The sequence below is a fragment of the Diceros bicornis genome, chromosome 7 (genome assembly GCF_020826845.1).
Source record: "Diceros bicornis minor isolate mBicDic1 chromosome 7, mDicBic1.mat.cur, whole genome shotgun sequence".
Lineage (NCBI taxonomy): Eukaryota > Metazoa > Chordata > Mammalia > Perissodactyla > Rhinocerotidae > Diceros > Diceros bicornis.
In genome coordinates, this window is record NC_080746.1 from 16,270,989 (window position 1) to 16,295,378 (window position 24,390).

Below are 24,390 nucleotides of genomic sequence, written 5' to 3' on the forward strand. Positions count from 1 at the left end.
TGGGTACCCCTTGGTTCAGCCACTCCCTCTTCCAGCTCTTAGAACTGGACCCTTTTTCCAGCAAGCCCCACCTGGAATACTGCCAGCCAGAATACTGCCAGGAGGTGAGAAACGAGGGAGACTCACACACAAGTCAGGAGGAAAAGAAAGAGGAGAGAAAATATTCTAAGAGCGAATAAGGAACATCAAGTGTAGGAGAGAAAGAGGAAGAGAAAGAAAGGAAGCTATGGAGGGAGGGGAAGGTGGAAAGGGAAGCAAGAACAGAACTGAGATGGAGAGAGGATGGGAGAGGAGAAAGGGAGAGGGAGGAGGGCAGTGGAGGGAGGAGAGAGAGGGAAGTACAGCAGGTCCTCACTGATGCGGGAGCTGGTTGCAGCCTTTCTAGAAAGCTGGATGGGGAGACAAAACCAAGCTGTGCTTTCTGCGAACTGACTATTTCTCGTCTTCAGCTCCCCAGCAAATGAAAGAGCTGGGCTGTTTGTGCTGGGAATTTCAGCCCCCAAAGAGACAGGAAGAGGCACCGCTTTTCAAAAGGTAGTTTCTAAAGTGAGAAGCCTTCGGGAAGATTTGTTGCTGTTTGAAGCTGTGAGCTTGCTTTCCGAATGCTAGGTGAGGAGTTTCCGTAACACCTACCCTTCCTCCTCGGGGGCCACAGAGACTGTGGATGGAAGATGCTCCGGCACCAGAAGGCAGATTTAGGCTCCAGTCCAGGCTGCACTAGAGTACCAACCTCTGGAGACTCACGGCCCACCACCCAACTCTTCTGTGCCTCAGTTTCCTCATTTGTCAAAAAGGGGTGCATGATCGCTCTTATTTGTTATTAGGATGCCACAAGGAGGAAAAAGAGGTCAAGGTGGGAGAATTTCTCGGGACGTGCTACAGTATTCCTCAGCTCTGTGCAGAGATGAAAGCAAAGGGAACGAGCGCGCCGGCCTCCTAAGCTACAAAGAACACACGTCCCCATCTTACTGCCAAGAAAACCAAAGGGCCTAAGAGAGAGCTGACTGAAGCAGAAGCAGAATCGGCGACCCAGGACTGGTTGTCCCCTCCCTGCGACCAGTTCTAAGGCTCACACGCTCTCCTCACACGGCCCCTCTGACGTAGCCTGCAGTGGGCATGGCACAGCCCTTCCCTCTTGTTCTCCACCCCCAGCATGAGAGAGAACCTCCTGCTCCCCGAATGCCCCCCAGACATGCTTGGGGAGAGTAAGATGCTGAGGCCTTGGGAGGTCTGAGGCTAGACGGATTGGGAAGGAGAAGAATGAGGTCAGAGTTTTGCATCTTTTAAACTGCCCGGGCTGCTTCCATGCGATGGAGCCCCCTCTCCAGGTCAAGGAGCAATTCAGCATCCAGCCTCTGCTCCATCCACGATGCCTTCATACTCTGCTCAGCATCCCACACAGCAAATGAGCAGCAGCGAGGTATTTGCTTCCCCCTCCTCTAGAAAGCCTTCCCTGACCTCTCTAGGCAGAACAAGGGCTTCCCCGTGCTTCCGCAGGCGCAGCAGACCTCTCGGGACCATTTTCTTAGAGGTGGAGGCAGATCTCCTCCCCAGATTGTGGACTCAGGGGACGGCGACTGGCTCTTCTATGTGATGGACTTCCCAAGGGGCCCCCATCCTGCACCCTGCTCTGTACTCAGGCTCTTTGCCATGTGACTTTGCATTTTTCCCCTCTAAAAGGGTAGAGTAGGTTTCCTCATTCCCTGACTTTGAGTTTGTGTATGTGGCTCTCTTTGGTCAACAAAACGAGGTGGAAGTCCCAGCATGCCCCTTCTGGGAGCCTCGACTAAGAGGTCTTGTGTGTTTCTACTTGCTTTGCCACCCGTGTGCCACCACCATGAGAATATGCCAGGCTAGCCCACTGGGCCAGGGGAAGGATGAGAGGTACGTGGAGCAGAGCTGCCCCAGCCTAGATCAGCCAACCCCCACTCATGGAGTGAGCTCAGCCAGACCAGCAGAGCTGCCCAGCTGAGCCGGCTTAGATGAGCTGATCCCTAGTTGACTCTCAGATGCATGAGCTACATAAATGCTTATCGTTGTATGCTAGTGAGATGTGGGGTTGGTTGCTACACAGCATTTCTGTTGCAAAAGCTACCTGATATATTTACTAATGCTTATCCTGGGATCTGGCACATACAATGTTAAATAAACTCATTCGCTGCATAACTGTGCCTTGAAGATAGAATCATATCCCATTTTATCTTCACAACCATCTTCTAAGATGGTCAAGCATAATTAGCCCAAGATTATAGATAAAAGAATCTGAGGCTCAGAAGGGTTACACAGCCACCTAAAATCACACAGCAAGAAAATGGCAAGGCCAGTATTTGAATCCAGGTCCTGTGCCTCCAAGTCCAGTGTTCTTTTCAGCACATGTAAGAGCGGCCAGAGTCGGCCCCACAGCCCAGTGCAAGGCACTGCCAGGCCTTTGTGTCGGGTCCTTACAGGCCACCCCACAAGGTACCAAGGGACCTCGTCTGCCTGCTCATGGTCAATGTGACCAGAGAGAAACTGGAAATGTGGCGCGGGGACCTTTTATTTCACTAGGCCAGACACCAAATGTGGAATGGTTTGGGTTGGGGCAGAGGAAGAAAGTTTTGTTTCCTTTCCTAATATTGTGCAGCGAGCCTTTCAAGTCCCTCAGCACCTCATTAGAGTACTGGAGAGATGACGGCAAGAACCGCAGACAAGACCAGGGGATCAGGGCTTGTATTCCTGCTGGGAGGGATGGGCCTGGTCCTACCCACAACACTGTGCTGAGGACATCCCTCACCGTCCCTTAAGCCATCTAGTGGGGATGAGGATCCCCTTCCTTCAGATGTTTCACCCCTGCCAAAACCTTCCTATGGATTCGTACCTCTTGCAGGTCTAAAATACCTTGTTGGGATGCGCTCTGTAACCTTCAGTCCTCAAGCCCCCTTCTCCTGTCCTGTCCCCCTAATCAAAGCTCCCTGAGCTTTGTATGAGCTCTGACCCCTTAGCTACTCCTTTCTTCCTGAGATTTCCACCAGGCTACACAATCGCAAAGGCACAGAGTTTGGTGGAATGTCACTTTGTCCATGCCCCTGCCTTCAGCAGGCCCACCTCTGGGTCACCACCTTGGCCAACTACTAATTAGGTACCCATGTGTGCCAATGCCTAGAAATGTCCTTGCCTTATCAAAGAGGTATCTCTCCTATTTTAAAAGCCCACCAGAGAACGTCCCATTCCAAGAGGGTACCCAATTCCATAGTCAGCTACTGGGCCTAATTCTTTTCCATTTCTTTCTATTTCTAAATCATTATTCTACCTCTCACATTCATTCATTCATTTGACAGATACCCACTGACTACTTCCATTTTGCCAGGCCAATTTACAGTACAGTGTGGCGAGGGAATGATGTCCTAGAGAGAGGCAAAGTGGCACAGTGGTTAAAACTATGATCTGTAGGGGCCGGCCCAGTGGCGCAAGCAGTTAAGTGCATGCGCCCCACTGTGGCGGCCCGGGGTTCCCTGGTTCGGATCCCGGGCACGCACCAATGCACCGCTTGTCAAGCCATGCTGTGGCAGCGTCCCAAATAAAGTAGAGGAAGATGGGCATGGAGGTTAGCCCAGGGCCAGTCTTCCTCAGCAAAAAGAGGAAGATTGGCAGATGTGAGCTTAGGGCCGATCTTCCTCACCAAAAAAAAACAAAAAAAACTATGAACTGTAATGCCAAATGGCCTGGGTTCTGATCGTAGTTCCTCTGCTCACTAGCTGTGTGACCCTGAGCTGTTTACTTAAACTTTCTGGGCCTCAGTTCCATCATCTGTAAAGTGGAGCTACTGATAGTAGTTGCCTCAGAAAGTTGTTGTGAGCTTCACACGAACTGCCTTATGGGGCTCTGGGAGGCTTAAATGTAACATGGCTAGGACAGGACCCAGAAAGCCACGCAATCCCCCTCTCCTGGGAACCTGCTTTTTAACAGATGGACACAAGCAGATGTACTTGCCCTGCCCCACCAAGTAAGGACATCAGACCCAATGGAGAATGCCAGGGAAAGCTTTGCTTCCATCACACACACAAGGAGGAAGAACATGATGAGAGCAGAGAGGAAGGCTTTCTGGATGAGCTCCTACTCAGGGCAGTGGTCAAGGCCATGGAAAGAGCGCCAGACTGGGAGTCAGTTCAGAATCTAGTTTCACTCTGCAAAAGGCTTGGTGTTTGCCCTTAAACAAGACCCCCATGCCCCCACCCCCATTCCCAGCTTGGCTTCAGTTTCTTTATGTGGAAAATGAAGGAGCAGATCAGCTAAGAGGCCCTTCCAATAGTAGGATTCTTGGATCCTCACTCGGGCAGTTCTCAGCCACAGGATTACTACTGGGAGTCCGGCCACAGGAGGCTGTGGACATTGCTAAATGACAGCTTGGTGCCTCCACACAACCCTCTCCCTGCTGTCTCCTCTGCCAAGCTTGCTGTGTACAGCTCATCACCTCCCACACCTTCTCTCTTGTAACTACTTCCCAGAACTCTACACACCTCTTTTTGACCTGGGCCTGGAGAAGGCTGGACTCCAGGAGGTTTTGTGCCCCAGCAGCTGGCCCACTGATAAGGGAGTGTGTGGAGGTGAAGGGGCACCAGGGAAGGGCTCTAGTGGGTACTTACCGCAGGCCCAGTGAAGGGCACGTGGTCACAGTTCTCCTGCCAGGACTGGTTGAGGCTCTGGGCAAACTCTTGGAAGAAAGCATGTGATTGGTTGAAAATGGAAAATCCCAGGATGTTGACACGATCATCCACAAGGCTGTCCATTCTCTGGAGTGAGAACTCCTGGAAAGACCCAGCAGTCAGAAACAGAGCAGAGTTAGGAAGGAAAGAAGTGTGGAGATGGAGTTTATGGAGCACATCTGGGTATCTCCTTCTAGTCAAATGAACACTGACTGCCAGGCACTCTGCCAGGTCCTAAGGCTCCAGAGAGAACTAAGAATTGTTCCTATGAGAGCTCACAGTGTTGGGGGAGGAGAGAGGAAAAAAAGAAATAAGCAGAATGAGCTCTAAGAAAGGTATGCATAAGATGTACTGGATGGAGAGAGAAAGAAACACTAATGTGCGTGGCAGAGGCAGGACCGTGTCTGCAGAAGGTGTGACCCTCGAGCTGAGTCTTGAAGGATGCATAGGCATTTCCGAGGTGGAAAATGTGGATGGACAAAAGCTATTCCAGACAGAAGTCATCATGGATACAAAGGCATGGGGGAAAGAAAGCGTGTGGCCCTTTCAGCCAGCTGCCTGTGGTATACTTTGACAGAAGCATCACTCCTGAAAGTGTGGTCCACAGAATACCTGCCATCAGACTCACCCAGGTATCTTTAAAAAAAATGATGACTCCTGAATCCTATCTAACACCAACTGAACCTGAATCTCTGGAGCTGAGGCCCAGGAGTCTGCATTTTCAGCAGATCCCAGGGTCTTATGCACATCAAAGTTTGGGAGTCACCAGGTTAGCACAGAGGATGCATGGAGTAGGGGAATGGTGGGAAATGAAGCTGGAGAGGTCACCAGGGGCCAGAGCACAGGGGCCTGGATGCCAGGCTGGGGAGCGTGCACTTGATCCTGAGGGACTGTCAGCAGAGGAGTGAAGTGACAAAATCAAGTTTCCTTTCTACGAATCTCAACCTGAAGGTCTGCAGATAGAGTTGTGCCTTCATTTATTATTATTTTTTTCATTCATTTGATAAATATTTAAGAGCTTATTATGTGCCAGACACAGGCACAGATGATGTTCTAGGCACAGAAGATACAAACAAGAGAGACACATTTTCCACTCTCGAGGAGCTTGCAGGTTAGTGGAAGAAAGAGATTGTAAGTAACAGATAAATACATAGAATTTCAGATTCCTATGGGGGGTTGGAGTGGTGAGCTGCTACTTTAGGTGAGGCAGTCAGAGAAACCCCATCTAGGGCAGTGACATTTAAAAACTCAAGGGAATTCTCCCAGGACCCGTGGCCCTCATCCCATCACCCAGCTGGGGAGAGGTGTTATCTCAGCAAACTAAAACCTGCAGGCATGAGCCCCATTGAGGCCAGTTAGTGTTATAAGGAGAAGAATCGCCCTCCTCAGGCAGGCAGAGCTCGGAGCCCTGAACCTCCAAGCCCACTCCCCCTTGGCTCAACACAGGAAAACCAGGCAAGAGAGTGTGATTATTTGGCTCTCCAATCCCTGCTCCTGGAATAATGCCTTGAAATGTGGGTCAGGTCATCTTTGTGCACTGAAGTCACATTCATCACACATTCATTCCAAGTGCCTTGCACGCAGCTCCACACAGACCCAGGACTAACCCATCAGCCACTCAGCCTGACTTGACAGATGGCAGGTGCCTTGGGCTTACTTTCTGGCTAGGCAGAAACATTGCTTTTCTTCAGCTGGTCTCCTTTTCTTAAGACTTAGCTCCTCCAGGCCCTTGGCCCATCCCCTCCATCCTCACTCTCATCTATAGTCACCACCAAGGCCTCAGGCTGCAGGCCTGAGCTCCCCTGCTCAGAGTCTAGCCTCATTAGCCACAGCTTGCAGACTGAAGTTACCAAGATTCCTTTGGAGCCACCAGCCCTTGACAGTGTGGAGTCGGATGAGGATTAAGTGTATTTTGGATCCTGCCACATTCCTATTAGGCAAACACGGACATGCCAGAGAACATATTGATTCATAAGCTGATATTATCGCCTATCTCTCTAACAGGGCAGCTGCCCATGCACTGTGGGCTATCAGCAGGCACGAGGGAGCAGATGGCTCATGAGAAGAGATGCATCTGGCAAGGGGGAGGTGGCGGGGTTGCAGAGCCAGGCTGCTGCCAGGCAACTGAGAGGCCTCACCAGTCGTGGTTGGTGTGGGGGGAAATGGAAGATGGCCCCTCTCCCTTGGCTTCCTTGTCAATGTGGGCAGCTCATCACCCCTCCTCTATCCTCTCCCCACATGCACAGCCTGATGGAAGGAGGCCCATTTCAAGAAAGCCCCAATGTCCTGGATGTCTACAGATTCACAGTGGCAGTAGGGGGGATAGAGTGGATAGGGGCTTTGGTGTTCAGATCCCGGTTCTACACCATACTGGATGTACGACCTTAAGAGAGGTCTTTAATCTCTTTCAGCTTCAGATCCTCATTTTGTAAAATGGGAACAATAATGACAGTCACCTCATAGGCTATTTCAAGGAACATGTAAGATGTGTGCAAAGGCTTAGCACCATATCTGGCAGGTGAGAAGTGCTCAACATACAGTAGTCACTGAAATACTACCACGAGATCTCAGGCAGCTCTGGCCCTCTCCTGCTTTAGATCCCCTTGTCTTGGAAACCTGAGTTAGGAAGGTGTTTCTTTCAAATGTATTTTTTGGGCAGAGTAAGAATGAATGAGTTAATTACAGACACTTAGAGACAGCCCATCCAGAAGGCAGCCTGTCTATCTTCTTGCCTTTTAATTCCTACCTTCTTATCCCTCAATTATATCCTATTTTCAAAGTTCCCCTTAAGACAAAAAGATCCAGGAGCTTCCTTGATAATTCATTCTATTTATAATGACTCATGGGAGAGCTTGTAAAATGACAAGAAACCAGGTAGTGTGTTCTCTTATCATAATTTCCCAGGACACTCTAGGACTCTACTCCCTAGGCATCCTCACAGTTAGGAAATGCTTCTTTATGTCTAAACTTAGACTCTCCTGCTGCCATTGAAGGCTGGTTTCTAAACTAATATGGGTTTCTACACAACGAAAATCTTCTAAACCAATATTTCCCAAAGTGTGTTCCTCAGGACACTAGCTTTTCCAGAGGATGTTAACAGAAATTTCATGAGAACAAGGTTCCATGTTTGAATAAGGTTAGAAAACATGTATTACATCCACCTTTTCAAGATTCATAAAGCATGCTAGCATAGTAAAGGTTTAAAGAAGTTTTGCAGTGAAGCAGCTTGTTTAATTTTGTTTAATCCAGAATCTTCCAAACATATTGACCATTGGACTCTTTTTTTCCCCAAAACCTGTGAATGTCTTGCAGTAGTGTTCTACAGAACTTTGGGAAATGATACGCTAAACATATTCAAGGAAACATGTATTATAAACCCAAATCAACTGGTGGAGACATTTTGTTGAGAAAGATATTTCATAAAATGAACAGATTTCAGGATTGGAGGGGATTAATGGCCATCTGGTTCCTGCTGCCCTCCACGAGCTCTAACAAAGCACACACACTTGGCTCACTCAGGTTTCCTGTGCTCCCCCAGCCATGCTACCTGGCTGTGACCTTAATTGAAGTGAGAAAGGGCTGGGAGCCCTGGGGTGTCACAGGTTCTCAGGGTGACCTTGATTCTCTTCTTATAAATGTCTCAGGAAGGAAAATCCGTGGGTCCCTACTCCCAAGGGGAGTAGATTACATCGTCATGGCACGAAGGGAACCTGATGAAGAACAGAGCAAATGGCCATCTGGCAAGGCCAAGTGTGGGGCAGAGACCAAGACCAAATCTTCAGTTACTGCAAGTGTGCATGGCCTTGTAGTGCTGTCACCTTGTCATGCATGTGGCCTTTCTCTCCAAAGCCCTGTGTGTTCCCGGAGAGCAGAGATGTGTCTGCCTCTCTTTTGAACTCCATGCTGCACCAGGCATAGTACCTGATACCTGGAAGCTGTTTGGTAATTGCTTGTTGAAGACTGTTGTTTGAAGACATTTCAGTGCCCTGGGGTCCTCACCGTGCCCAAGTCTGATTACTAATCATACAGTCTTACCCCTACAGAAGGTGTAAGAACACGAGTAGAATTTGTACCAACCCCTGATTGTATTTTGAAAAACAAATTCCTGACAGCTTGTTTTCTTACCACTGGGCTTTCTCATTACAAAATTTTAAAATGTGCAGGCATGCATGTGTCTCTGAGTGTATGTGTGTGTATGTGTGTGAATTCTTGTGTATACAATGATTTGCAGGGAACCAAATAACTACAGTTGAAGGCCATGTCACAGCTACAAATGAATACAGGGGAGTGTTACCCTGGGAGGAAGGGTGTTTTGAACAGGCGTAGAAGGAATGCGTCATGGATAATGGCTTGAGAGCAACGTGGAAAGGCATCATGGTTTCAGCTGAGTGTCCCTCACTTTCTCCAGCAGGTGTGACATTTCCAGTGTCCTGGTTACCTACAAGCACCCCCCCACCAGTCAGCTTCAGGGACCTCTCCATGGCTCTACAGTCACTAAGCCAGGAGCAAGGGCAGACTGTGAGTGGGGGGCAAGGTCAGTTGACTAGAGCCAAAAGCACAAGAGGTTTTAATGATCCAGATTCAGTTTCTGTGCTTGACTTTAAGGAGAAAATCAGGAAACCAAAGCACAGGTCCAGACTGTGTCCTTGGGTCAAGTCCATTTCCTAACCCTTCACCACCTCGGCCTATGCCCAGGTGAAATGGGGAGGTAGGGGAGGTGGCATTCTATGATGTCCTCTCTGCCCAGCCACCGCTTCTCCCTTGCATTCCTAAACCACTAAGCGCATTATTGTTCCCCCGGCCACAGAAGCTAGAAACTTCAAAGGCAGCTCAAATCCCTCTTCTTTTAACTCCACATCCAGCCAGTGGCCAATTCTGTCAAATCTTTCTCCTTTCCAGTCCTTTCCTTTCCAGTCCCACCGGGGAGCCTTCAACATTTCTCCTTTGCAACAGCCTCGTAACTGACACCACACCTCTGATCTCAGGAGACATGACCACTACACTGTACAACTCCCAGGGCCATTTACACGGATGGAAATGTGAAACGTGGCCCCTGGAGTTGCGCAATGTGGCAATCTCAGAAGACAGCAGAATGTAGTAGAAAGAGCACAGGTTTTGAAATAAGACAGTCCTGGGTTCAAATCCTGATTTGGCCACATACTGGTTGGGCAATCTTGGGCAGGTCAGTAATCTCTCTGAACTTTAGCCTGCTCACCTGCAAAATGCAGATAAGAACATCTACCGTGCAGGGTTCATCCATGGAAAGTGGTAAGCACGTAGTAGGCACTCACGACACGTGAGTCCTCTTCTCTTCAAGTGTAATCTACCCTCCATGCTGTCCCCTTCTGCCTCCTTCTCCTGGTCCCCATGCTACAGCTGGGTCCTAACAAAGGGAAATATCTGGCCTAGGGTCTTCTCCTCCCTCCCTCTCTCCTTCCTCACTCTGTAACAAGCTATTCTTAGCTATTTGTCAAATGAGAAAAGTTTTGCTAAGTAAGTCACCATAAGGTGTTAACTGCTTGGTGTGGCTATTTGTGTCGAGACAGAAGGCTTGAGTCGAAGTTCCAGATCTTCCAACCATAAATAATTATAACAAAGCAATAATTATAATAATAATAACTGCTACAATTTATTGACCACCAATTGTGTGCCTGGCAGAACTAAGCACTCCACATGCATGATCTCAGTCCATCCTGACAGCAGCCCCGTGGCAGGAGTTATCAGCATTAATTTATAGCTGAAGGAACTGAGACCCAGAGTAGTGAAGTGGCTTACTCAAGGCCACAGAGCTGTAAACAAAGGGGTCTGGATTCAAACCCAGACCCTAAAATTAGCATAATTAGTAGCTGACTTCAAAGCCAGTGCTCTGTGTTCTTGTACCACTTACCCACCACTGTGTGTGTGGCCTCAGTGTGTGGGGCACCAACAGTCAGGGGCACTATGAGTTCACTGTGATTGAGCCGTAAAATATCTGGCAAGATTGAGTTAAAATTGATTTCAGAATACACAACTTGACTTTAAGACGAGTGAGACAATTTGCAGCTACAAAATGAACACTGGTAGTCTGAGTAAAGGGATTACCGAACATCCGCTAAATCTCTGCATGAGAAGGATTTTAATTACAAAGGAGTCTGGGGCTTGGTGTGGGCTCCAGACTGAGCAAGTAAACAATGATCTTGAGAACATGGAGAGCGGAGGTTTGCCCCACACCATGTCTGTTCAGCACGCAGAACCCAGAGAAGGAATACGAGCAAATGCCAGGTGCAGCAGGTGGTGAGGAATTAGAAATAAATGCAGTATAACTGAAGACGTGTGTGGCTAAGATGTGTAGAGAAGTAGGCAATCAAATGCAGATTCATGAACTTGGCCAACTTTTGCTGAGAGGTGTTCAGGAGCCTCAGCCACAGCCTAGTAAAACCTCTCTACGGTCACCATCATTTGAGCCACAAATGCTTCCTGCTGGCCTGTGAGCTGTCTCGCTCATTGCTGTATCCCTGGTGCCCACAGAAAACAGCAAAACCAAAAGCTGGTTCTTTGGTTTAATTAAACGACTAGGAGAGTAATTGTGCTGAAGAGAATGGGTACAGATTTGGAGTTATAACACTTACAATTATATACTGTCTATTGGTATTTTGTCCTAGATTTTCCCCACTGAAATCCCGTATCCAAAACCCAATCTTTGTTTTTTAAATTTTTTAATCTCTTTATTTTTATCTCTTGTAATTAGACAAGTTTCCTCATTACAAAATGGGAGAATAACACTTCACAGTGTTGCTGAGAGACTTAAAAGAGATATAAGAAAGGGCTACATAGACTGGAGGTATGATACGAACTCCTTGAGTTATTAGTTTTATTAGTAGTAACAATAAAATAGCTCAAGGAATGCATTTTGCATACACTTTCAGGCATCATTAGCAGGCAATGAGGAAGACAGTGTGGGGAGGGAGCCTTCCCAAAGCCTTTGGGACTATGCCACAAAGGTGGGTCATAAAGCCCTCAGCCCCCGTTGGCCTGAGAACCTCAATAACTCCCTTCCTTCCAGCGCCACAGGCAACCTACAAAAGGTGCCATCCCAATGCCTCTATGACCTCTGGTATCTCTCTGAATTCTGCCACCTGGACCCAGTAGGGTTCTGACTGTCTTTCTTTGCAGACCCTTCACTCCAGAACTGGTTCTTATTCTTAACGCAGTGTTTCAAACAGTCCCTTGCTTCTCGGCTGCTTTCACCCAAGACTCAGTCTTTGATCCCCGCTGCTTCATGCTTAGCCCTGGCCCCTAACTGCCTGGGAGGGGAGGCCAGCAGCCCTATATCACCCGGAACACAAGTCATTTACTAGACGTCAATTGACTATTGAATGTAATAACTTCCATCAATGCGGCTCTACGTAGCTTACAAGGCACTTTCATATATTGCTTTTGGTCCTCATGAGCACACTTGGAGTGGACAGGACAGGTTTTATTCATATTCCCACTTGGTGGAAGAAGAAACCGAAGTGCCTAGGAGTTAAATGTCTTGCCCAAAGACAGACATGGGATTAAGATCCGGCTCTCTGGCACACAAGATCAGTGCTTACTATTCCATCCCTCCTACTGGGGCTCAGCACTGGGCTCACTCACCAGGAGACACAGTATAAACTCAAATACATGTGCCCTTCACTGGGGCTGTTAACGACTGACAGCTTTTAACGTTTTCACTCCAGGAGTAGTACTGAGAACACCAAAAGATTCCAATTTCTTAAGCCATTATTATGCAGCTGGAATGATGGAAGGTATTCTTAAGACCATATCACTCCTAAACATGAACTCCTTATCTTTCCACCCCAATCTGATCCCCTCCCTTGGCTGGCTATCTGTGAAGGTGACCATTATCCACCCGTCATTCAGGCTAGAATTCGGAACTCATCCTCTACTTCTTTCATTCATTCATTCATTCATTCAAGCTCCTCATCTCATTCATTCATGCATACATGCATGCACTCATTCATTGTCATTGGAGAAGATTTTACTTCCTTAACATCTCTTGAATCTGTCTCTGCTCTCCATCCTCATCGCCTCTACCTCCTTTCTGATCTTCATCAGCTTGTTCCTGGACAATGAACTAACAGGTTTCCCTTTCTCCAGTCTTGTATTTCTCTAAGTTCCTTCTCTGTGCTATTGCTGCAGGGATCTTTCTAAACCATACATTTGATCATGAAGCCCTCTCCACCTCCCAATGCTCCTTACTGCATACAAGACAAAAGCAAACTCTTTAGCTAGATATCATGTCTTTTCATGCTATGATCCTTGTCTACACCTCTGCTCATTCTTCACCTTGACCTCCTCCACCACCCGAGCCAGGCAGAACTGGCCACCACCTCAACTGGGCCACCACTGTACCTCACAGGTATGCCTATTATCACTTAGAACTTTTATCACATGGGTTTGTTCAAAGCTACCTTCCAAGGACTGGGTGCTATTGGAAACAAATGCACTTACACTATCAGCATCTACTTGGTACACAGCATATAGAAATAAGTCAACACTGTTGACTGAATGAATTTAGGAAGGGAGTACCTGTCAGGCTGTCTCTCGTCTTACTCCACGGACCTTTCGACTTCCCAAGACTCTTCTTTATGGCTATACCCATTCATTTTTTCTTGGAACCCAAGGCATGGTGGAGGCCAGGCACTAGACTCTTGTTTCAAAAGTGCCCTCTTAGACTTTCTCAGGAAAGCCTAGGAGCCACTAAGAGTCCAAAATCTCTTGGGTACCCTCACATCCTCTTCCTCCCACCAGGTACCTGTCTATTTATCCGCAGCAAAGCCTGCACTTTCTGTAAGCTGGGCGATTGCTTTTTGTGTAACAGGTCTTTGAAGAAAGTAGCAGCTGGGAGGCTAATTCATACCTGTCAGTTCATTTAATGGGAGATTTGTTCCTAAGCCTCCCAGTTCCCAGCTCTCCTGGATTCTTCTCCTTGCGTATTTCCTATTCATTTACCCCCATGACCTGAACGTGCACATACACTCCTTCCAGAAATTCTGTCCCTTCTCTGCTTTTCTTTCCCAATGTGATTCTACCAACAGGACTTCAAAAGCAGACCATATTGTCTTGTTCATTGCTCTGTTCTTTGTACCTTACCCTGAGTCTGTGCTTAGCAAGTGCTGAATATACGTCCATTAAATGAATTAATGTTCATCTGCAAACGTCCATATGGGTGGAACCACCTTTACAAGGACTTCAGCCATTTGCTCCCAGGAAGAGGGAGGCAGAGGCTAGGGGGAAGAACTCTCTTACCTCTGCCCCAGCAGCTATGACTGTCTTCATTTTGTATTTAGAAGTCTGCTCTATGCCTCTGGGGCTAAATAAGTAGTTATTAACTGTGAAGCTGAAACCTCAGTGGGTCAACCTGACATGAGAAATGGTGGACACTTTGTGCTCTCCCCTTAGGCTGGGAAGAGCTACTGCTTTTCTGTAAGCCTGCTTCCTTTATCAGGCATCAATTCCTCACCTCTGAGGTCCCCTGCAGTCAGGATCCACCGATCAGGCCTCCTGTCTACACATCAGGTAAAAACCTCTCCCTTCCCAGGTCCCAACTCATTAGCCTCAGGCATGTAGAAATCCAAGTCCTCCCTGCACCACCACCCTCCCCCCACCAGTGCACCAGTCTCACCCAGGGTGCAAGGAGTTGTTGAGGAAGAGCGACACTGTCAATCAGAAGCCTCGGCCTCCTACTGACTCTGCCTGCCCTTATCTCTGCAGCAGGACCAAATGATGGGCTCCCACGGGGGCTGGGCATCTCACTGTCTCTGACAGTCTCAAGATCACTCAGGAATATGCAGCTGAGGCAGGATCAGGGCCCAGGCCACTGGGCTCTCAGGTGGCTCCCCATAGCAGGAGGGAAATGTACATAATGGGAGATTTTTTAGATCTTGGCCATTTTGCCTCATTCATTCCACAAAAAAATAAGCATCTCCTCTAGAACACACATTGTGTTCAGCACTAGAAATACAACAATAAGCAAACCCCACCCCTGTCCTCCAGGTGGCAAGCAGGAGGCTAGTCCTGAAGGGTGGTGAGGCCAAGTGCTGGGGCCCAGATAAAGGTGGTGCCTTCTCTCAGCATTTCTGTTGACTTGACTAAGCTGAGAGCTGCTTGCAGGCTGAGGCCTGACAGATGTGCAGGAGTTGGCCAGATGAAGAGGTAGGAGGAGGAGCTTCCCAGACAGAAGTGACGGCACACGTACAGCCCCAGAGGAGCAAGGGCGTGTAATAAATTCAGGGAACTGCGAGTCACTTATTGTGGCTGGAGTGGGGAATGGGGCAGGGTAGAGCCCTGAGGTAAGTTCCCAAGAGGCTGCGTACATCACGGTAAGGAGTTCCAACTATCCCGAGTGTGATGGGGAGCTATTGAAGGGTTTTAAGTAAGAAAGTGAAATGATCAGGAATGATTTTAGGATGATCTCAACTCTCGGCCAAGATAACAATCCAGCTTTGAGAGTCACAGGAGAGGCCTCCACCATGTGGGTTACGGCTGGAGGCTTCAGCTGGATGGGCAGGTGTCACACTTACTGCTGGGCTGTGAATGTGAGCTGTCAGCACCACAAAGATGGGGCTAGGGGAGCCTCAGATGGTGATTAATTGAGCTGTTGATGTTTTTGACAATGAGTGGAGCCTGATGCTGGGGAGAGAGAAGCTGGATTACTTAATAATAACAGCACTTGCCACTCTTAATGGTGCTTGTAATACAATAGCACTTACAATGTAATAATAATAATAATAATACGATTTGCTATAATGTCTTTTATTCTCAGTCTCCCTATGCTTTGCAAACATTCATTAAGTCCCAAATACTCTTCTCAGCAGGGCCCAAATTCTTTAGGGCTAGGAACCTCTGTGGTAGCTGCAGCAGTCCCCAGTAGCCTCAGTTTCCCCCTTTGCTCTGGCTCTCAGTCTTCTCTCAGGGGCTTGTTTACAGACCACCATTGGGAGCAGAGGGGTGCACCCCGCCCAGAGCCCCTCAGTGGGCCAGCAGACAGAACCTGGGTCTGTCAATGACATTATCAGGGGATGTACGATTTCTTGCCCCAAGAGTCCCAGTGCCTTCTGCCTGGTTCCCTGGCTAGATCTCTCCGTTTATCCTTTCACCAGGTGTTAGGGGGCGAGGGGAGGAAATAAAAGAAATAAACTAATTTACATGGTAGGCACATGTGGAAGGCAGGATTCTAAGATGACCCCCAAGACCTCATCCCCTAGCCCCGCTACCACACACACAATCCCTAGGACTGTGACTATGATGAATTTCACTTCCATGATTAGGTTCTGCTATACGGCACAGCTGATTTTAAAAGACAGAGATTATCCAGGTGGCCCTGACCTAAGCACATGAGCCCTTTAAAAACAGTTTTCTTTGGCTGGTTGCAGAGGAGGAAGCCAAAGAGATTCAAGGTGTGAGAAGAACTGGACTAGAGGGAGGTTCTGTGTTGATGAGATGCAGACACCAAGGGAAAGGACCCAGAGTGGCCTCTAGATGCTGAGAGCTGTCTCTAGACAAGAGCTAGCAAGAAAACAGAGATTTCAGTCCTAAAATCATAAGGACGTGAATTCTGCCAACAACGGGAATGAGCCCCGAAGAGGCCCCGCAGCTCTGTCCAGAGGAGTACATAGCCGGTTGACCCCTGAGCAGAGAGCTCAGGCATGCTGTGCTGGACATCTGACCCCCAAAACTCTGAGCTAACACCTGGTGTTGTTTTAAGCTGCTAACTTTGTGATAATTTGTTACACAGTAATAGAAAACTAATACAGCAAAGAAAAGCAAGACAGATCAGTTTGACAAGGAGAAGATGTGGGCTGGGAGGTCACAGCTAACTCTCAGCTCTACCACTTGTTGATTGAACAACTTTAGCCAAGGCTCTCAAACTTCTCTGGGCCTCACTTTCCTGCTCTGTAGAAGTGCAACACGTACCCTGTAGTGAGATTTTGAGGATTAAAGATCTTGAACATAAAGTATGGCGTCTGGTGCATTGCTGGCACTCAGAACCAGAGAGTGACTATTATTACAATGCCAGCTTGTGGAAATGCGTAGATTTCCACTCTCTTGACTGTGGATTATTGGGAATTGCTGGATCACTGGGCAGAAGGGAAGGCCGAGGCACCTCTCATTGAGTTAATGGGACTTCTAAATCTTTAACAAATTTGTGACAGAGGTCAAGGCAGGTCTCCCCTTCTTCCAAAGCTCTATTAGACAGAAGGCCTGGGCAGTCAGAGGGGCACGTTTCCACTGTGTTTCCAGAGATACTGAAGCAGAGTAGCCCCCAGAGTCTAATTCTTATTTCAATTTGATTTATTTCATACGCACATTCTGGTGCATGCAGTCAGCAACACACACTGGGATAGATGTGACAGCGTATGTGTGTGTGTGTGTGTCTAAGGGCAGATATAAGGAATGAGTCTCAATCTCTATTAAATGGATGATACACAAATATCTCAAACTTGGTTCTGGGAGCCCTGTGGGACCTAAGTTCGCTGTCATGCCTTTTGTCAAACATCAGCAAAGGGGTTGTCTGATAATTGGTTCCTATGACGCGACACAGTTTCTTCACCTCCACCAGGGTCTCAACACCCCCTATCGAATGCTTCTTCAGTTTCTACTGATTTTCCTGGCAATACCCATTCTGCTGTCACACCCACTGCCCCACGTGGTAAAGAATCAAGTGTATCTGGAAATTCCTGCCTCACCTTTAACAACCAGAGCTCACTGTGAGGCCCCGGTGCTGGGTTCCTCCTCCCCAACCCAGGCTCTGGGAGGTATAAAGGCCTAACTGGGTCATTTCCACTTTCAGTGATTCTGCATCCCTGGTATTGGTGCCTGGTTCTTCTTCCAGGATAATTGACAACAATGCCTCATTTTTTTCTCCCTTGGATATACTGGGATTAATCAGTCCCAGCTGAGACTATCGCTGTGGGTAGAGAGCAGATGAATGGGCCCAAATGGAATATCTCCAATACGGTAGTTCTTGGAGAAGCCTCCCCTGCAGCCTTGTCACCTGGGCTGGCCAAGGGGATGGTCCCCTCTCTGAGGCCTTTTCCTCTCCCCTTGCCCAACATGACTTGGTAGGCAGCCCCACATCTGCCAGCCAATGTAAGCAGTGACTTGATTGGTCCAGAGTTCTGTACCAGGGAGGATCAGAGTAAGGAGAGGATAAATTTCAGAAGCTCTGAGGAAGGAGTGGCCACCTGCAGATGTAGCAATAAAACAGGTGAACAGAGTATTAGAAAGGAGCCCTGCCAGCCTGGGGTGGCCTGGAGCTCCAGATGAAGTTAACCTATACCACCTGGCGTCTTAGATTTGGGTCTGTACCTGAGGATACTGTCGACCGCCCCCCTCAGCAGTCCTTCTCCAGGAAGGAGTTGCTCCTTTCTCAGGGTTGGAAAGCCCTACTGATGAGGAAGAGCAGAGAAGGGGCCAGGCCGCCAGTCTGGGCTAAGGCTGCTTCATGATAAGGGACGGGGCAGACTCCTGAGTTGGCAGAATAGAGTTTGCCCATCAGATACTGATTAGTAGCTGGCATCATCGGCACATCAGGGCCACCCTACCTATAGGACTGGCCAAATCGCCCTGCTTTTCCCCAGGGCAGCCCCGGCTTAGATTCTCTCTTTAGGCCAGTGGTGCCTATCACCTTGAAGGGGGACAACTGTTGACAGCTATCCAAGTGAGCATGGAATGGCTCAGGCATTTGTGACAAGCTACCACCACGCTCAAGCTGTTAACCAAGGTCCACTGGGGACTCACGCTTTCCCTCTCCACCTGTCTTACACAGGACAGGGAAGTTGGCAGTTGGCTGCCTGTATGGATTATGGGAAGGCTCTGAAAGGTTCTCCCCACCCCAAAACACTTTCCCCACCAGCTGCACAATTTCCCATCCTATCCAGTTCCTTGGTTAAGGCCTTGGTTAAAAAAGCAAATGTTGTCTAAGGCATTCAACTGTGTGCATCCTTCATTTAGCATGTCCTTCCCACCTCCCTTCTCTACCTGGCTAACTCCTATCGATTCTTTAAGGCCCATTGGGTGTGGCCTCCTCCAGGAAGCTTTCTAGGAACTTGTCAGTCTAGGCTGGAGGGCCTTCTTTGATGGTCCCATACTACCCTGTGGATATCTTCATCACTTTATTTAAACCAGTGATTTACAATTACAATAATCTGTTTGGGTTTATCTCACCTTCTAGTCTGACCTCCTCAAAGATCAGACCTTATTCATTGTTACATCCCTGACACATAGCACAGTAAGTGCTCAATTAATGTTGATCCAGTGAACCCATGGACCGTGGGTCAGAAGACCTCCTCTCTCCGCTCCTGACTTGCTGTGGGAGCTTAGGCAAGTCACTTTACCTCTTCAGTTATTTTTCCACAACCATAAAATGATAAGATTTAGTTATATGCTCTCAAAGATCCCCCCAAATTCAATGCTGTCATTGGCCAGTAACACCTTGGCATGGATTTTGAGATCGGGGAGGCGTGTCATCCATCAGGGCTCTTGAGGAGATGAGCTGGGCATGAGACACAGGGCAGGTACTTCTGGGCAGAGGCGGGTGAGAGACTCAGATATCTCATAAGATAGGGGTGCTGCCCCACTCAGGAGACCAGGACAGTGCAGGGTACTGGAGGGATAAGCAAGCCAGACAAGGACACTGAAAAACTATGAAGAGGAAAGTCACCTACTTCATGTGGAAAACAAGCTGTCCAGGAGAATTCATCCAGTCATTTATTATATACTCATCAAATCCACAAAGCCAACAGAATTGCAGGGTTGAAAGGTCTTTGGAGATCCTGTAGTTTATCCCCAGAGTACAAAGGACTTGTCTGAGGTCACATGGTCAGTTAACGGGACAGCCAAGACTAGACCTTGGGCCTGCCGATGCCAACTACAATGCTGAAAATGTCCAGCAACTTTGCAGGGCAGATGGGATGTCATCTGACCTGGACCTTCCTTTGTAGGCTCTGGCTCCCCCTCTCACCATCATACCCCCTTGCTCCAGCCACAGCAGGCAGCAAGCTCTTTCTCAGGCCCGTAACTTACCTCTGCCCACATGTCACTCCCTCATTCTCTTGTCTAACCAACCTTCAGTAAACAATTCAGAAGAAGCCATATCTGTAAATCTTTCTCCAAGCTCCCAAAGAAGCACTAAACGCTCCCTTCTCTGGGCTTCCACACCTCACATTTATAAACTGAGTGCCCTTCAAGCCACATCATACTGCTGCTTGTGTTCCCCAGCACACAATAGGCACTTAATAAATGTTTGCTGAATAAGTGTAGTTGATTTTAGCATTTTCCATAGGTAAGTTGCTTAGTGATGGCTGGCTTATCATTTTGTAATCCTATAACTGGAGCCAAGGGGCTTCCAGCCATCAACCACAGTTTCCCAAAATGCAAATGCAAAGACATTCTTCAGTCAATGCTTCCTGAATTTCCTTCTAATTTTCCCTGCCATTTCTCCTTCTGAATACACCCCTCTCTACCAACAGCCTAGCGAAGAGAATAGACACAGGAGGGTTAGCAGTCAGAAAGCACAATTTGGGAGCAACAGCTTCTCCTTAAGGTGCTATTGTAGCCAGGTATGCCCAGGAGACATTTGTGGTTGCCAGATCTGCCACCTCTCAGGTTTGCATTGGGGGGGGGGTGGTACCTTGGAAGCTCAGACAGATCATGGGGAGCTTTCACTCCATTACTTCTCTAGTTGCACTAAAAACATATTTATTCACCAAAGTGTACTGTATTACGCAGAGTGGTTCTCCTAAAAGGCTCAATAAAGGTGAAATATGTGGATAGTCTTAATAATTTTACAATAAACTGCACTTTAGAATCAATTGCTCTGGCACTAGAAAGTTGTCCGTCTGATGGATTGTAGCTGTTGGCTTAGCTGTGTGTGTGTGTGTGTAGGGATGTGTGTGGGGGGGGGTGTGTAGGGGTGCATGTGTGTGTGTGTGCGGTGTCTTTCAGTAAAAGATTGCAACATATGGAAGAGGCTCAAGCACCTGGGAACTGTAGCTCCAACGAGGTGAGAGGCCAATTTTGAAATGTTTCTGACAACAGCCTTGAGTTTTGGAAAGCCAGAGGCAGTAAATCAGAAAACTGAGATCGAAGGATGGAAATGCTTAACCGGGAAATGGGAAAAAAGCAAGGGAAGGAAAATAATGTTCACTAGCAGCCCACTAAGGATTAGAGACTTTCCATGTTCTTCACAAAATGATGTTATAAGAATTATTAACCCCATTTTACAAAAGGAAAAACTGAGACTCCAATAGGTTAAGTAATATGCCACATGTACATCTAACGTAGGGCAAGGCTCAGATTCAAACTCAAGTCCTCTCTGATCTCAGGCCCTGGCTACCTCCATTAAATCATGTTTCCATCCTCTGTGTCATGAGGCTCACTCAATCTCATGTGCCAAGCCAAGAGGACAGCAGACAGAACTAGATAATTTCAGAATGACCTTGAAAACCCAAAGGAGAGGTTTTGTCTGAAAGAACTTTGGGTCCTGGCTCCATGAGTCAGGTGCCAGGTGCTGGCCTAAAGAGGTCACTTGACCAAGACCAGCCCGGGCATGGTGTGGCCAGTGGAGGAAGCAGCCCCAGGTGACAGACAGCTATTCAGCCCAAGCAGCCAGACTGTCCTTGCCCTCTTCTGCCTCTTACCTGAATGGTCATTCTTGGTGCCAAGCCTGGGCCTCAGGTTTTGACACTGCCTTCACTCATCGGAACCCCCTGAAACTCTGTCTCTTGGATCCTAAACTAAACTACACTTCCTGGTCCTGCACACCCTTAATTCTAAATCTGTCCAGCCCAGAGTGGAGGAAGGACATTCCAGACTGAGTAGTCATGATGTGGGCTATGAAAGTGCCCAGGCATCCTTAGGAAAGGGGAGGCTGGGCCCAGCTCCTCCTGGCTGAGCTGCGAACCTTTTTGTTCACGGGCTTAGTCAGGACGAGCTAAATTCCTGTTGGATGCAAGGAGATGAACTGTCTCAACTGGCCAGCCCCACTAGTCCAAGAACTCTATAATGTTATGAACTGCTCCATTCATTCACTCAATACACACTTATTGAGAACCTATTCTGTGCCAGTAGGTTATAGTGACGGACAAGACAGACTTGGTCTTGCCTTTATGAAGCTCAAAGTCTGGTGGAGGGATCAGATACAGAAGAAGGAACTTCCACTTGAGAAGAATGATACATAATACAGAACACAGGGCGCTATGAGAGTGTGTAACAGCAGACTCAACCTAATGGGGTGTCAGGGGAGACTTCCTTGAGAAAGGAAGGAACATTTAAGTAAGAGCTGAAAGATGAGCAGGGTTGGCTTGCCAAAGGAAGGAGCAGAAGAGCGGGATGGTGAGCATGCTCACTTCCTCTGGAATCAATTACTTCCCTTCCTGTATGCCCTGGCTCCCCTTTCTGTAATAATTTTAGCAATTTCAATTACTCATGGCTAATCTCTCTGATAAACCTTTAGAAAAATAAACATAGGCTCAGTCTGCCTGACAATAACAATAACCCAGAGGAGAAAAATTGGCTGCATATATCCATTCTGCCCAAACAAGATAGAGACTGGGGCATAGAGCGGTTATTTCTGCAGGACTCACTGGGACCTGGCTATAGTTTGGGAATCTGAGGAGCTGAGAGCTGAACAGAACCTGCTTCCATAGGCCACGTGAGCCCTCCAATCCGAGGGGTCATTCTCCCCTCTCTCCAGGAAACATTCCCAACCCAAGGGTGCTGTGAGTTGAAATGCCAGCAACAGTGTGTAGGATGGAACAAGTCCTGGGCTGAAAAGACCCTCAGAGGTCAGCTAATACAACCTCATAACTTTTCAGATGAAGAAATTAAAGCCCAGTGAGGAGAAATGGCTTGCCTGGATAAATGCAGTAGAGTGAAGTGGTTAAGAGCTACCTGCCTGGGTTCATGAACTAGCTTGACTACATTCAGCAAGATATCAAAACTTTATAGTACCATGTCTGACTGGGCAAGGGAAACACTAGAAAAAATAAACAAACGGGACTACATCAAACTAAAAAGCTCCTGCACAGCAAAGGAAACCATCAACAAAATGAAAAGATAACCTAGCAATTGGGAGAAGATATTTGCAAACCATATATCTGTTAAGGGGTTAACATCCAAAATATATAAAGAACTCATACATCTCAACAACAAAAAAACTAACGACCCAATTAAAAAATGGGCAAAAGACCTGAACAGACATTTCCCCAAAGAACATATGCAGATGGCCAACAGACACATGAAAAGATGTTCAACATCATTAACTATCAGGGAAATGCAAATCAAAACTACAATAGGTTATCACTTCACTCCCGTCAGAATGGCTATACTTAACAAGACAGGAAACAACAAGTGTTGAAGAGGATGTGGAGAGAAGCGCTGCTGGTGGGAGTGCAAACTGGTGCAGCCACTAGGGGAAACAGTATGGGATTCCTCAAAAAATTAAGAATCGAACTACCATACGATCCAGCTATTCTACTGCTGGGTGTTTATCCAAAGAACATGAAAACACGCGTGCGTAAAGATACATGCACCCTTGTGTTCATTGCAGCATTATTCACAATAGCCAAGACTTGGAAGCAACCTAAGTGCCCATCAACGGATGAATGGATAAAGAAGATGTGGTATATATATACACAATGGAATACCACTCAACCATAAGAAATGATGAAATCCAACCATTTGTGACGACATAGATAGACCTTGAGGGTATTATGCTAAGCCAAATAAGTCAGAGGGAGAAGGTCAAATACCGTATGATCTCACTCATAAGTGGAAGATAAAAACAGCAACAAACAAACACATAGAGACAGAGATTGGATTGCTGGTTACCAGAGGGGAAGTGGGGAGAGAGGAGGGTGAAAGGGGTGATTAGGTACATGTATGTGGTGATGGATTGTAATTAGTCTTTGGGTGTTGAACATGATGTAATCTATGCAGAAATAGAAGTATAATGACATACACTTGAAATTTATATAATGTTATAAACCAATGTTACTGCAATAAAAAAATAAGATTTTTTTAAAAAGGCTTATGATAAACTCTTAAAAAATAAAAAAAATAAAAAAAAAGAGAACAGTATTATAGTATCAAATAAACCTCACCACTGTTTTGTTAAATTTTGATATAAATAAAAACGGTGTGTAAAATTTAAAAAATTTAGAAAAAAACTTTATGAGCCTCACCTTGCTCATCTCTAAAATGGGGATAAAACAGTGCCTTCTACTAGAGTTGTGTGAGATTTAAATGAGAAAATTACTGTGAAGCACTTATTACAGAGTTTTGCATGTAGAAGGTATTCATTTTGTTACGGTGTCACCCTGCTAGGTAGTGGCGGGGCCGAAACTAGAAGCCACAGCTGCTTCACCGCCTGTCCTCTGCATGCTGAGGCCTCCTGCTGGTGTAACCTTTCCCCACATCCTTCCAACACCTAGCACTTGGCCCTCTCTCTAGATTCCCCAAGGGAAACACTCAGAGGTACCTGCTGCCTTATATACCTGGCACAAAAGGTGGCCTGCCCTCCAGCGTGGTGACGGTGCCAAGAGCACGGAGCTCTGGCCCTGCCTGGGGCACAGCGATGAAATGGTGGTCACGGCATCCAGCTAGCCACACCGGCTGCAATGCCAGGAGCAGCCCAGGTGGCCCACAGACCACACAGCCTCCTGCTTCCGGTGCCCAATTA

At 47.5% G+C, this 24,390-nt stretch overlaps 1 protein-coding gene across 1 annotated transcript in view; it reads right to left on the reverse strand.

Moving 5' to 3' along the window:
* Window positions 1-24,390, reverse strand: part of GRIK4 (glutamate ionotropic receptor kainate type subunit 4) — a 291,987-nt gene that overhangs the window by 108,719 nt on the left and 158,878 nt on the right. The window contains exon 7 of the mRNA XM_058544995.1: window positions 4,623-4,784. Coding sequence (XP_058400978.1) covers window positions 4,623-4,784 — 162 coding nt within the window. The remainder of the gene's footprint in view (window positions 1-4,622; window positions 4,785-24,390) is intronic.